At 49.4% G+C, this 14,930-nt stretch overlaps 1 protein-coding gene across 1 annotated transcript in view; it reads left to right on the forward strand.

Annotated features, from left to right (window-relative positions):
• ALKBH5 (alkB homolog 5, RNA demethylase) overlaps positions 1 to 14,930 on the forward strand; it is a 26,335-nt gene continuing 11,405 nt past the window's right edge. Inside the window, exons 1-2 of the mRNA XM_072820881.1 lie at positions 1 to 1,849; positions 11,408 to 11,488. Coding sequence (XP_072676982.1) covers positions 1,080 to 1,849; positions 11,408 to 11,488 — 851 coding nt within the window. The 5' untranslated portion in view covers positions 1 to 1,079. The remainder of the gene's footprint in view (positions 1,850 to 11,407; positions 11,489 to 14,930) is intronic.

Raw genomic sequence — 14,930 nt, forward strand, 5'->3', positions numbered from 1 at the left:
TCTGGACGCAGAGCTGGGGCCCGGTGCTCTCGGGCCCGCAGTTTGAGAAGTTTCTGCTGGTTTCAGAAGTTTCCTAAAGAGTCTGAGGGCTTTTCTCCGTTGGCGTCTCCACTCAGGCACTTACGTAGCCACCCATTTCACCCTTCAGGGGTCCTCGACGCCCTCCACGCAGCTAATTAAGTGACGGACGCAGTAGCCAAGGCGACCGCTTGATTGACAGACATGAATGCGAACCAACTTCCGGAAGCTCCCGTCTGGACCCGCCCGGGGCTTGGCCGATGACCCAATGAAAGAACTGGAAACGGCAGAGGGGGCGGTGACCGGGCAGCCTAGGTTGTGGCGGTTCCCCGGTGGTTGCGCGTTGAAGGCTGAGGCGTTTTCGACCATTTGGACGATGCCGTGACGCAGCATAGCGACGGCGTTGACAGCGTGAGCGCACCCCTGTGGAGGGAGCCCTTCGGTCGCGGAGGTGGCGCGTCAAGGAGGCAGGTTGCTATTTGAGGGTGCTCCCTCGGAGCTCTTCAGTGAGTGGGGGAGGGGCGGCGGACGCCGAGCGGTCCCCATCTGCGCTTGCGCCGGCGCCTCCAGTGACCCGGCCTACACGCTCGCGCATGCCCGCTGCGCGCGGAGCCGCGGTGGCCGGCGGCGTTGCGCGTGCGCGCTGAGGAGCCCGCTGAGGAGCGGCGCTGGCGGACGTCGGGCGGACGGCCCGTGACGTCGTGAGGAGCGCTTTAAAGTGCGGGCTGGGCCGGGCGTCCGAGGGTCTGGCTGGGAGTCGGGTCGGACCTCCGCAGCGGCCCTCCGCGGCATGAGGCGCTGCCGGCGCCCTTGCTCTCTGGGACGTGGAGAAGGCGGCGGAGGAGGAAGTCCCGTTGCCGCCACCGCTGCATGACCCACCGCCCCTGAGGCCCGACCCCGCGCCCGCCCCCTCGACGCCCCCCGCCGGGTCCTCCGGCCTCGCATGGGGGCCTGGCGCTGAGGAACCCCTTTCCTCCGGGGGCGCCGGGGCGCGTCCTCCGAGAGCCATGCCCGGCCGCCCCTCCCGCCCCGGAGGACCCTAGAGCAGCGTCGCGGGGGCCATGGCGGCCGCCAGCGGTTACACGGACCTGCGTGAGAAGCTCAAGTCCATGACGTCCCGGGACAACTATAAGGCGGGCAGCCGGGAGGCAGCGGCGGCCGCCGCCGCCGCCGTGGCCGCCGCTGCCGCCGCCGCCGCCGCCGCCGAGCCTTACCCGGTGTCCGGGGCCAAGCGCAAGTATCAGGAGGACTCGGACCCCGAGCGCAGCGACTATGAGGAGCAGCAGCTGCAGAAGGAGGAGGAGGCGCGCAAGGTGAAGAGCGGCATTCGCCAGATGCGCCTTTTCAGTCAGGACGAGTGCGCCAAGATCGAGGCCCGCATCGACGAGGTGGTGTCCCGCGCGGAGAAGGGCCTGTACAACGAGCACACGGTGGACCGGGCCCCGCTGCGCAACAAGTACTTCTTCGGCGAGGGCTACACGTATGGCGCCCAGCTGCAGAAGCGCGGGCCTGGCCAGGAGCGCCTCTACCCGCCGGGCGATGTGGACGAGATCCCCGAGTGGGTGCATCAGCTGGTGATCCAGAAGCTGGTGGAGCACCGCGTCATTCCCGAGGGTTTCGTCAACAGCGCCGTCATCAACGACTATCAGCCCGGCGGCTGCATCGTTTCTCACGTGGACCCCATCCACATCTTCGAGCGCCCCATCGTGTCCGTGTCCTTCTTCAGCGACTCCGCGCTCTGCTTCGGCTGCAAGTTCCAGTTCAAGCCTATCCGGGTGTCAGAACCTGTGCTTTCTCTGCCGGTGCGCAGAGGAAGCGTGACTGTGCTCAGGTAACCCATCTGGGAGGAGGGGGCGGCCCTGCATCCTGTTGCCTTAGCTACTCACTCTCACCCAGGAGGCAGCAGCAAATAGGAGCCCGCGCTTTTACAGTTCTGACCCATTCTTCTGGTTTCTGGGAGAGGAGGGTGAAGAGGAAAAAGGGGTTTGTGTTTAAAACATGTGTGGGAAGAAAGTAGGAAGTGGTCAGGGAACCAATCTAGAATTTTATATCCTGAGGGCAGGTTTGGTGTGATCACAGACTTGGCCAAAATTAATACAAAGGCATCTTTATAGAAGGCTCAGATTTTCAGTCTCTTTCTGTGTATGACTTTAGCAAGTCCCTTTTCTTTTCTGGGCCTCCGTTTCCAAATTGTTATTTTTTTAAAAAATGAGCTGTTATCTGAAAGTCTTTCCAGCTCTGCCATTTTGGGTTGTTTTAAACAGAGGAACCGTTTAAGGATTCCTTAAGAGAAAATGCAGAGAAAAGTCCTTGAGAGTAGTAGATACACATTCTTTGTTCCTAACATGGGGAGTGACTTCCCTAGAGTTGAACAGATTAGTGATTAGGGCAGAAATAGAGTGCATCCAACTCTGAAAATTCAACCCCTGTTGGCTGCAGAAGAGCCTGTTGGCCCTTTGTAAGAATGTGTTACCTGTTACTGGTGCTATATGAAACCAAATAAAGCAAGTCTCTTTACCTGATATTTGACTTTGTAGTTGCAGAACTACAGAGTTCTGTCAGCCGCAGAACTAGCTTGTTGGCCTGTTTTGGGTCCCAGGTCCTGCTGAGAAATAGCTCTCCGTACCCTAGCCCCCAGGAAGATTGCCTGCTGGAACACCTTTGTTTATACGAAGCAGAAAGTTTATCTGGAGGCTGTCTCCTTCTAGCCCTAAAACAAGTAACCTAGCACTGTACTTCAGTAATCCCCAAAACCTCTTAGGAGCTCTAGACTACAGCTGTTCAGATCGGGTTGGTTGACCACCGAATTCTAGTACAGGATCAGGACACATGGAGTTTTTGTGAGCAGCTTAACCTCTGAAGTCTGTGCTATGGGCCCTGGTCCTGGGGAGAAGTGAGTTCCCTGGAGCCCTCTTAGTATGAGGCAGGTCATCCATCTCATTTGGGTTAAACAGCTGTGCCTGCTTCTCTATCTGGGGTGGCAGCAGAGCCTTGTGAAATCCCAAGGTTTCCTGATGGGGAAGTTTGGGAAATCAGTGATAGCAGAAGTATTACTTTGGCTTCCTTATACATTTGAAACTTAAATAGCCACTTATCTGTCAAGTGCCCCCTTTGTCATTTGGGCTTCCAAATTTGTCATATCTAAGTGGTGCTCCCAGATTGATGTCTTAGCAAAGCCCTTTAAGATGGGATTTCCAGGGCAGACCCTCACAAGTGGCTTGCTGTGTAAGGCAGTCTGGCATCTGACTTCACTGAAGGATTCTTGATGCTAAAAGGACTTCACACAAAGGCTATTTAGTTTTTTAAGGGCATATTAATTTCCGCATAGTCATAGGTTGCCATCAGGAGATCTAATAGTGGTTGGGTGTGTAGTAGGGGTGATCATAAGAGGCAGTTTGTGACTTTGAGACTTTTCCCCTCTCCAGCGCACACACACCCCTCTATTGAAGAGCAGAAGTTTCGAGTTCTTAAAATGCAGGTCTGTTAGTGATCAGCAACAGGATTGCATCATCAGGAAAATTTTCTTCATCTTTTCCTTGGAAGAGTAAAGTCCTAAAGCTTTCCCAGTCCCTTCCAACTCCTGGATTCTGACTTGGCTTTGGAGTTAATGTGGGAGGCTCAGCTATGTCCTGAAAAGTGCTGCCCCAGGCTTTGAATCCAGCTCAGCTCTCATTTGCTTTGGGATCTCGTGGGCGTTCTCTGAGCTGGCTTTCCCATCTGTAAAGTGAGGGTAATGCCAACTTCCAAAACCTATTAGAACTAAAAGTGGTGATTTGGTGTCTATACAGAGCCCGGTACAGGGTAGGCACTTAAATGGGTATTTGCTTTCATACATTGGCATTTAATACTCCCTTGCCCTCTTGTTGGGTGGGGAAGGGGCTAGGGATTTGGTGGAGCCTAAAATACGGCTCTTTCCTTCATGGGGTTCACAGCCTAGTGGAAGCCACAGTTAAGCTAAGCCCAGGAAAGTAACTGCAGGAGTATTTTGCAGAGGGGGACCCATTTTGTAGTATTAGAATTTTTTTTTAATTTTTATTTATTTATGATAGTCACACATTGAGAGAGAGAGAGGGAGAGAGAGAGAGAAGCAGAGACACAGGCAGAGAGAGAAGCAGGCTCCATGCACCGGGAGCCTGATGTGGGATCCGAGCCCGATGTGGGATCCGATCCCGGGTCTCCAAGATCACGTCCTGGGCCAAAGGCAGGTGCCAAACCGCTGAGCCATCCAGGGATTCCCCCCCTAGTATTAGAATTTTTAAGGAGGAAATAAGGTGTAGAACTTGAATGGCAACTATAAGTTAGCGGCAAAAAGAAGTTAGTTAATGCTCAGGGAGAGCACGGCAGCTTTGGTGGCAGTAGCAGAGAGGAGGTGTATGTAAGGTGGGGCTTGCTAGATGCTGACTTGTGGCTAATGGAAATCGTTTTTAGTTCTCAGATTCAACCTGAAATATAGGTTCTGGTGAGGCATGCAATGGGAAAGCACTAGATCAGATCTTTTCAATAGTGGTAGTACTATTGACATTTTGGGCTGGCCAATTCTTTGTTTTGCAAGGGCTGTCCTGTGCACTGTAGAATGTTTAGAAGCATCCCTGGTCTCTGTTCACTAAATAGCAGTTTAGCCTTCATGATGACCAAAAATGTCTCAATATTGCCAGATACCACAGGGTGGGGCTTCAAAAATCATCCCAATTGAGAGCCACTGCTCTAGGATTTTGGATGCTCTCACTAATTTTAATCTTGTAGCACCTGCTCACTTGGTACTCTCAGCTTACTTGGTGTGCAGGTGGGTGAACACCTGCCTTTTATAGTAGTGCCTCTCTTTAAAATGCTGCTTGGGCTCTTCCTGGTAGGTATCCTAGCTTGGAAGTGATGAGCTGTAAATCTGCATACTGGAAGAGAGGGGCTGAGGAAAATAGTGGTTCTCTGCAGGTGCGGAGGGGTTCTGGTAATTCTCATCAGACTCCTCAGTTGTTGGTGGCAGTGGAGTCTATATTCGACCAAGGTTACATGGCAGGAATATGGTTTTATATTTAATAGTTGTCAGTGTAGACGTTAGCATGTGACAAACATTGACTCAGCAATGTCCAAATGTGGCATTTAGAGCAAGGCCTCACAGACCCTTCCTGAAGTGCTTTAAACTTCTTTTCAACCCCAGTTTTCTTGTTTTTGTTTTGTTGGTAACCTTTTCACGTTGAGCCTAGTTGGGTTCTCTCAATGCTGTTCTTTAGAGGAAATAAATATCTCTTTACCTTCATATCCATTCTTCCCACATTTCTTCTCCTGTTTTCTATAGGGTAAACGGGCAGATTAAAACAGATTTTAGTTGGATTAATTAAAATAATTACCTCAAGGCTAATTGCTTACTTGCTGCTACTTTTTAATCACTGTTACGTGGTCTGTGGTTGTGGTGGCTACATGCCCAGAGACCCAGGCCTTAGCCGCCCATCTGGAAGTGACTGTTACCATCCAGCCGTGGGACACACAGAGGTGAACACAGCCTATAGCTTCTAGGTAATAACCGATACTGGGTGGAGTGGGCACCCCTGTCTGTTCTGGGCTAAGAGCTGATCTTGTTCAGCTGTTTGAAAGCAAAATTTAGCTTTCTGGCTTAAAATAGTCGGGAAAGTAGGGCACATAGGTCCTGGGCCACATCTCTTGTGTGCAGTCTTCTGGTTCCACAGGAGGGGGGAGGAACCTCAGGATGAAGTCCGGGCTGTGCATCCTCAAGAGGAGCTCTGGGCCGAGGAGATTGACTGGCCTTGGTTCTGCCAGGCCTAACAAGATGGCAGAAGCAGCAAAGGAAAGGAAGTTAGCAGGTGAACAGCGGTCTTAATCTTGAAGCTCAGAACAAGGAGAAAATAAATAGGCCATACAAATTTCAGGGCTGGCTGGCCATTTTCGCCTGGGCAGTTGATGTGCAGCCATCACTGAGATACTGTGCTAGCTCTCTTGGGTTTGTGCTCGCCTTTGTGGACTTCTTCCTTGAAAGTGGTCGTATGTGAATGTCCTTTCCTGAGGCCAATGAGGCCCTCAGGATAGATGGGACCTTGTCACCAGAAAACACAGGTGGTTTTCTCTCTACTCCTTATTGCCTATCCCGTCCCCCAACCAAAAAACCAAAAATCTGTGTAGCATAGATAGTGAAATCAAGAGTTTGATTAGAGTTCCAGTGTCCCCACTGTTTGACCTTGGGTAAGTAACTTAATCTCTGTGGGCCTTAGTTTTTCTCTGCAAAAATGGGGCTATTGATGGCATAGAGTTGTTATCAAAGATTGAATTTCTTTTACACTACTGAATACTTGAAGTTTAGGTAAGATGTCTCTAGAGACGAGCTGCTTTCTGTGCTTAGCTACTCTCTAATTATATCTTGATGTGTAGAGAAACCTGGAGCAGGTTGACCTTCCTTATGTATTTAGAAAGTCCCAGGACTTCTCATAAAGTTAGGCCATATGTCATTTTAGAAGGTTGGGTTTGGTTATGAATGTGAGATCAAAATCCCACCCCTGTGCCCAGATAGCTGGCCTACTGTCCCCCAAAACCTAAGTTTCTTAGTCCTGTTGGCCCATTAGCAGTGTGAGGCAGGCTCGTTGGGGGCTTCCCAGAACAGGTAACTGCAGTTGTAGGGAGGCTGCCAGGCAGTCCCGGTGATCTTGGCCAGTCCCTCTACCTCTGGTTCTGTTCTGTCCTGGGTGGGGTGCACAGTAGATCGGGAATGGTGACTGTCTTGGGAATGTGCCTTGACTACAGCTGTCCCCAAAACCGTCCTTAGAGGAGAGATGTACAGTCCTGCATAGTCCTTTAGAAAAAGTTTTTCAGACTGCTCATTTAATCTGCACCTAATCCTCTGAGGAAGGATTTGCAACAGAACAATTGAGCTCAACACAGATTTCATGAGCACAGAGATGAATAAGGTCTTTGCAGCACTTTGTCTTACAGGGAAAACACAATCTCCACAAGGCCAAACCTAGTAGTAGAGAGGTGTGGGGGGATGCCTGGGTGGCTCAGTGTTTTAGCACCTGCCTTTGGTGCATGATCCCAGGATCGGGGATCGAGTCCCATGTCCGGCTTCCTGCGGGGAGCCTGCTTCTCTCTCTGCCTGTGTCTCTGCCTCTCTCTCTCGTCTCTCTCTCTGTGTGTCTCTCATGAATAAACAAATCTTAAAAAAAAAAAAAGAGAGAGATATGTGGGTAGGCAGGAGGTATGGTATCCCCCAGACTGGGGGATTTGAGGAAAGCTTCCCTGGGGAGAAGAAAGACTCTCGAGTCACTGTAAAGGCAGGGTGCTTGGATGGCTCAGTCGGTTCAGCATCTGCCTTCTGCTCAGGTCATGACCTCAGGGTCCTGGGATCGAGTCCTAGGTTATGCTCCCTGCTCGGCAGGGCGTCTGCTTTTCCTTCTCCCTCTGCCTGCAGCCCCCTCTGCTTGTGCTGTCTTGGTCTGTCTGTTAAATAAAAAACTAGTCACTGTAAGGGTAAGGGTGCTAGTGGGTGACAGAACCAGGTCTATTGCTCTTAATGTTTATAGCATGCTGGTCACTGCTACATGGGGTGGGGGGAGCTTGAAAGGGCTCAGCCCAGGCAGGGAGCAGGAGGCAGACCAGCATGAAGTATTTCCTCTTCTCCCGTCCCTGTGAAAACAAAGAGCAGGAGGCACTGGAATTTTTCATGCCAAGGATAAGGCCTGAACCCAGGGCATATTAAGTTTCAAGCTGGCAGAGTTGGACTTTCAGACAGTTTTCCTTATAGTAAGTAGGTTCCTTAGCAGTAAATAATCCTCTGTGGTCTCTGCTGGATACTTTCTGCTGAAGTTTAGCCAGAAGAGCTTCCCTCGGCCAGGACTCAGAGCCTCCTGCTCTCAGAGGAACCTGAGATACTGAGGAGGGGTCAGTGGGCTCTGTAGCAGCTGACAGGAAGTTCTAGAAGACCAGTGCAAATGAGCAGTTCAAGTGTGTTCTCTGTCCACACTAGTTCTTCTGAGGCCAGGGCTCAGTTGCAGAATTCTGGCATGGCTTATTATTCATTCTGGAGCCCTTGGGAGGTGGGGACAGTTAAGGTTGACAGCTATCTGGGTTTGCTCCTTCTGCGTTAAGGAATGTGGTTCCTTGTTGAAGATGGGTGGTGAGGGCCCCAGTATGCCTATAACCATGTCAGATTGATGCTTGTCAACAGGCCTTAGAAATGTGCCTTGGAGTACCTTTGGGGAATTGGACATAGCTCTTTGCGGGGCGGGTGGGGGGGGGGTGTGTGTGTGTGTCCTGTGTTTATACAGGACTGTCTTGTACCCCACACCTGCATTCCTCCAGTGTGGAGTGACGAGAGCCTAGAACAAGCTCTGGAACTCTTAGCCCTGGGAATGGGGTCTTTTCTGCTGGCAGATCCCTGCAAGAGGAACCCAGATCACATTTCTTTGGCAGGTACTGAACCGAAGTCTCTAGCTTGCTCCCCAGTGGTCCAGGGCTGGCTGGCTTGTGTCATGTGCTTAGTGAATGGGAGTGCTGTGCCAGGCACACTGCATTATCTAACAATTTTCACTACAGGCCTACAGGTTCCAAGGGTACCAACCATGTAGTCCTAGAACTCTAATTCTGCCTGCAAGGGAAGAAGAGTGTCCCTTTTTAAAAAATCTTATGGGCCACTCCGATGGCTTAGCAGTTTAGCGCCACCTTCAGCCCAGGGTGTGATCCTGGAGGCCCAGGATTGAGTCCCTTGTCAGGCTCCCTGCATGGAGTTGCTTCTCCCTTTGCCTGTGTCTCTTGTCTCTGCCTCTCTCTCTCTCTCTGATTCTAATAAATAAGTAAAATGTTTAAAAAAATCTTATCATTGAGGTGCTTGGGTGACTCAGTAGGTTAAGCATCTGACTCTTGATTTCGGCTCAGGTCATGATCTCAGGGTCATGAGATTGAGCCCTGCATTGGGCTCTGTGCTCAGTGCAGATCTCTCTCTCCATCTAATCCCATGTGTCCATGTGTCTCCCCACCCGACCCTCTACCCTGGCTTGTGCACACACATGCATGTTCTCTCTCAAAGTAAGATATGAAATCTTGGGGATCCCTGGGTGGCGCAGTGGTTTGGCGCCTGCCTTTGGCCCAGGGCGCGATCCTGGAGACCCGGGATCAAATCCCACGTCGGGCTCCCGGTGCGTGGAGCCTGCTTCAACCTCTGCCTGTGTCTCTGCCTCTCTCTCTCTCTCTCTCTCTCTCTCTCTCTGTGTGTGACTATCATAAATAAATAAAAATTTTAAAAAAAAGATATGAAATCTTTGTGGTCATAAAAGAATACCTAAATTGTAAAGCATGATGAACACCCAAAACCTACAGCTGTTCCTTTTTTTTTTTTTTTTTTTTAAGGTTTTATTTATTTATTCGTGAAAGACCTAGGCAGAGGAAAACAGGCTCCCTGCAAGGAGCCCAGTGCGGAACTTGATCCCAAGACACCAGGATCACACCCTGAGCCAAGGCAGATGCTCAACCACTGAGCCATCCAGGTGTCTCTCTACTGCTCTTCTTATTACAGATGCAGAAACAGTCGTAGGCCCAGCATGTGACCTCACTAAGGTCACACAATGCTGTAGTAAGATGACAAAACTCAGATTCTAACTCCGGTCTCTCCATTTCTTCTTCTTTTTTTTTTTTTTTTTTAATATTTATTTATTCATGAGAGACAGAGGCAGAGACACACAGGCAGAGGGAGAAGCAGGCTCCATGCAGGGAGCCCGACGTGGGACTCGATCCTAGGACTCTAGGATTATGCCCTGGGCCAAAGGCGGTGCTAAACCGCTGAGCTACCAGGGCTTCCCAGGTCTCTCCATTTCTATCTCAGTGTGACATTTCTCACTGTAGGCTTACAGGTATTAATAGGTGTTATTTGAGAGAAGGTTCTTTGGTCAGTGCTCAGTTGAACAGTCAGCAGATTCTTCTGCTGTAATAATTCTCAGATCTCTTAATGTAGTCATGCTTTTTAAAAAATTTTTTAAAACTCTTCAACATGGGGCAGCCCCGGTGGCACAGTGGTTTAGTGCCGCCTGCAGCCTGGGGTGTGATCCTGGAGACCTGGGATCGAGTCCCACGTCGGGCTCCCTGCATGGAGCCTGCTTCTCCCTCTGCATGTGTCTCTGCCTCTAGCTCTCTCTGTGTCTCTCATGAATAAATAAATAAAATCTTTAAAAAAATAAAATAAACTCTTTAACATGTTCCAAACTGATTTGACTGTGGATATTTGTTCATAGTCTCTTCTAGGAGTGATGTTCACAGAGAAAACAAAACATCTGGTCTAGGAGCAGCTTGGAGGGGAAATCTTTAAAGGTTCTGTGTCTCCCTCAAATCAGAAGATTTCCCTCTTGGACTTCTTATATTTTGTTTTACTTCTAGTTCTTCTCCATATTGGAGCAGCCTAGCCATTTAGAGGAGTTTTTCCCAGGCCTGCCTTGTTTCTAACAGTTATATGGGTGTCTTTATAGCTGCTCTTGAGAGGGGAGCTGATTAGTAGCCATGGAGAGGAAGATTTGTGGTCCAGGGTGGTCAGGGGGAAGCTGAGCAAGATAAGGCTGAGGTGTTTCCACCTCCCACTACACCTGTGGCTGAGCATGTGAATGGCTGTGTAGAGCTGCCTCAGCTCTGTGGAGGAACTTGGGGTATGAGTGCCTCTTAGGTGCCATGCTCCTTGGTGAGGGCATGTGAGGAGGCTCAGGATGCTGAGTTTGCTTCCAGAGTTTCAAATCCAAAAGATGTTAGCTGTGAAGAGGACAGTCATCTACCCACGTTCATTGGTCTAAGCAGTTTTTAAAATCATGTAACTTGATGAAAATAAATAGATATTTGAGTGTGATGGGAATTCTTAAAATATCCCAAACACAGCTGTCTTCAAGATTTTGGATCCCCCCAAGTGGAGATTTTTGAAAGCTTGTTTTCAAGTAGACAAATTCTCTTTTTGAACATTGCAGCCTTAGTTCTCTCTGGTGACTCAGGGCTGTCTGTGTCTGCCTTGGCTTCCTCTTTGTGTTGAAGGGTGGGGGCCAGGGAGGGAAGAAGAGGAGATGCAGTTTTTGTCTTCTTACCAGGGTCTGGCCTGAGTCGCTCTAACTGCCTGTAGAGTGACTAAAGGTATACCTTCTTGGGGTGCCCTTGACAAGAAGGGCTTCTGGCTGGTGTGGGGAGACTCCTGCTGTGGTTTCTGTCTTCAAGCCTGCCTTTGCCTCATCCTAGATTTTTTTCTTGATTGGCGCATCCTAGAACTTAACAGGTGATTTCCCTTTCCATGTAGACCCTTGAACCTCTCAAAATAACAAGGCAGAGGTAGCCATAAGACCTGGACGATATTTCTGTCTCTTCACCCCGTAGGAACGTTGGTTGTCTGTTCCCTTTCCAAGCTCATATGCTCTGTGTTTATTTTCAGTGGATATGCTGCTGATGAAATCACTCACTGCATACGGCCTCAGGACATCAAGGAGCGCAGAGCGGTCATCATCCTCAGGAAGTAAGTGCCCCGGTGTCTGGCACCTGCAGGCCTGTCTGGAGATGTAGGGCTGGATTCCCTTAGAACTTGGCTCCTCTGTATCAATAGCATAGCAGCATGAAGCCTGGGGAGAGGAAAAGGCTATCAGGTCTCATACTTTTTTATTTTAATTCTTTGAGGAAAAAGCTATTTTGTCTTCATTGGAAAATTAAGTTCTGTGACTTTAACTAGGGAGTTGGGGCTGAGCAGAAGCACATGTTCCTAGTGTTCTTGCATACAGTCTTGAGAGAAGATTTGGGGACCCCTTTTCCAGACCACCCCTCCCCCTCTTTCTTTCTCCATCTTCTTCGTTCTGATTTGTCACATGTGCTCTTGGTGATTATTTTTAGACTGCGCTTTAGCAGCCTGCTTTAAAAATGCCTGGGTTTTCACTTCTGGGAGGAGCAGGGAGTGAGAAGAGGAAAGGAAGGTGGGAGGTTAGGCTGCAGTGTTTAATAGTTGCATAGCTTGTTGCTGTCTCCTTTCTGGCGAGGGAGTCAGGGATGTACCGACCAACATCACCAGACCTAGCCCCTTTAGCACTTCTGGTTTTCTGCTTGTGGGGTGAATGGACTGAGCCAAACAGGTGCTGGGTGAAGACAAGCCTGTGTTTAGAGTAGAGCCCCAAGAGGCTAGATGATTGTCCAGGGTTGTATAGACCTCACTGGGGAGAGCAGAACCAGTGCCTGGACCAACCCCCGCCCCCCTGCACTGGAACATGGTATCCTATAGCTTGCCGTCTTTATTTAAATTAGAAAAACAAAACAAAATGTTATTTTTTTAAGATAGCTTTAGATTTAAAATTGTGAAAATAGTATAGTCTCTGATTTACCCCACATACCACTTTCCCTATTGTTAACGTTTTATACTAGTGAGATGTGTTTGTTACAGTCAAGAAAGTAATAATTGATATGTTATCGTTAAATAAAGTCTCGATTTTATTTGGATTTCCTTAGTCTCTTCCTAACATACTTTGTCTGTTCCAGGACCCCACATTACGTTTAGTCATCATGTTACCTTAGGTTCCTCTTGGCTGTAATAGTTTCTCAGACTTGCTTTATTCATGATGACCCTGACTGGTCAGGTATTTTGTAGAATATCTCTCCCTTGGAATGAGGCATTTTTCTCGTGGTTTGATAGGGGTTTGGGGGAGGAAGACGACAGAGGTGAGGCTACCTTCTCTTTGGTCACATCCAGGGCACATAGGACTTCTCACTGCTGATGTTGACCTTGAACACCTGGTTGAGGTTGCGTTCACTGGTTTTCTATACTCTAAAGTCACCGTTTCCCTTATCTGAGGAGGGAAGTTGTGTGCAGCCCACGCATAAGGAGTGGGGGAGTTAGCGCCACCTCCCTGAACGGGGGGCTCCCCGCCCAAGTTATTTGGAATTCTTCTGTGAAGAGATTTTGTTCCTGCCTTCATTTATTTCTTTACTTCTTTGTTTACTTATATCAGTATGGATTTATGGGTATTTCTTTTATGCTCCAGTAATTCTAGCTTTGGCCATTTGGAGTTCTCTCCCCCCCCCCCCTTTTTTTTAAAGTATGTCCTTACTTTTTGGCTTCCGTTTTTTAAATTTTAGTCTGTAACTTGAGTATCTTGACCTTTGGGGGCCAGAACTCCAAAATATTGTGGTGGATGAAGTCTCTTTGGTATGGCTCTACCACTTTGTCAAGTCAAAACTCAGAGTCTCTGTTGTACCATATGTAGAATGGGAATGGTAGAGGTCTGAACAACCATCCTGGGGGCCAGGTAGAGAGAGCACCAGGCACATCTAGGAGCTGCAGACATGGGTCTGTTTAGGAACTGGCAGCATCTTGCCCTCTAGCCTAAGAATATTCTCAGAATTCCTCAGAAGAAGGGTTTTTATCTGCTTTTCTACTTTCTTTTCCTGTGGTTTCCAGCACAGGCCAAAACCCAGAATACGGAAGTGATGGAACCCAGACTGTAGCTCCCTTTTGGCCTCTTTTCCCCAGTCATTTCTTCCCGGGCTGTACTAGCACTTCCAGCTGCAGCCAGGACCAAATGGCCCACTTAGGCTAGGAACTTGAAGAGGAACTCCCAGAGTGATGTAAAACCAGAGTAGCAACCTCCCAGGTGTCCGTCCCCCCCCCCCCCCCCCAAGCCTCCCACAATAACTTCTCCTAGGGAAGTCTTCACTGGACGTGCAAATGAAGTGGCCAGAGCTGGAGTGTCAGGTCATTCTTCCATTTCCTCCCTCTTGAATAGTGGCTCCCTTACTACCCAGGCTGGCTGACTTGGATGCTTCTCAGTGGAGTTAGGAGCCTATACTGTTAACCAGGTCCCCCTGAAGCCTTTTGGCCAGCTGGGCCCCTGGACAGTGGTCTGACCTTGGAGAATGATCATTGGTGGGTTACTGATGCCCTTTGACCCTTTGACTCAAATGGGCCCAGGAGCCAGTCACAGACTGGGCTAGAGAGAACAGAAGCACAGAGCTTTGATATGAGGGGGCTGGGGAGGAGTGGAAAGATGGCCTCTGCTGCCCCAGGTCAGCTGAGCTAGAATATTGCCCAGCTGTAGGGAGACAATTCAGGGGACCAGATGAGAGGCCCAGGATAAAAGCCAGGCTCCTTGTTGGGCTTTGCCTGTCCATCCAGCCTCATTTCTTTAGAGTTTTCTTATTGTCTGGTACTCCTCATACTAAAGTACTTAGAACTCCTGGTGTGGTCCATGGACTTGTATCCTGGGCCCTTGGAGCAATGTGGCCTCTGATGGGAATGTTTTTGTATCTAACATGTTCATCTTATTCTGCACATCCTACCCTGCAGATGACCCACATATGCAGTGGAAACTGGTTGACCTAGCCATCCTTCGGGGCTCAGGTGTTAACTGTTCCGACATGCATGAAGCATCAACATGTACCTATAGCCCTGTCAGTGTACCCCCTCCCCCTTTAGACAGTTATAGCCCATACTTGGTATTGTGAATTTCCAACTCTGCATTCTATGGGGGCGGGGATGAGGTTGCTCTTCATGTAGGCCCAGCCCAGATGAGGAGGACAATGCAGGCAAATGAGGAACAGCTCCACAGTAGCTGTATGGGCTTATCTTGGAAAAGGACAAGCTTAAAAAAAAAAAAAAAGAAAAAGAAAAGGACAAGCTGGTGACAGGATGAAAAAGGGAGCACTCCCCAGACATCAAGGATGTAGCCTTGACGAGTACTTGACTGACTTGCTGGTGAGGCCGCATCCTAGATGGGTAGAATCTAGGCATTGAGCCTGGCCCTATACTCCTCATAGGCAGAGGGGATGGAGCCAGTCCTGCCTTCTCAAGTTTGAGTAAAAATTACACAGGTTGTTGGGGAAGGGCCTAGGGCACCCAGGTCAGTCAGAGCTGGGACAGTGCTTTTAAGTGCCTCATGGGGAGAAATGGGTAGGTGGCCACCAAGTGCTTTTTGATTCAA

Source organism: Canis lupus, chromosome 3 (genome assembly GCF_048164855.1).
Source record: "Canis lupus baileyi chromosome 3, mCanLup2.hap1, whole genome shotgun sequence".
In the NCBI taxonomy this organism is placed as follows: Eukaryota; Metazoa; Chordata; class Mammalia; order Carnivora; family Canidae; genus Canis; species Canis lupus.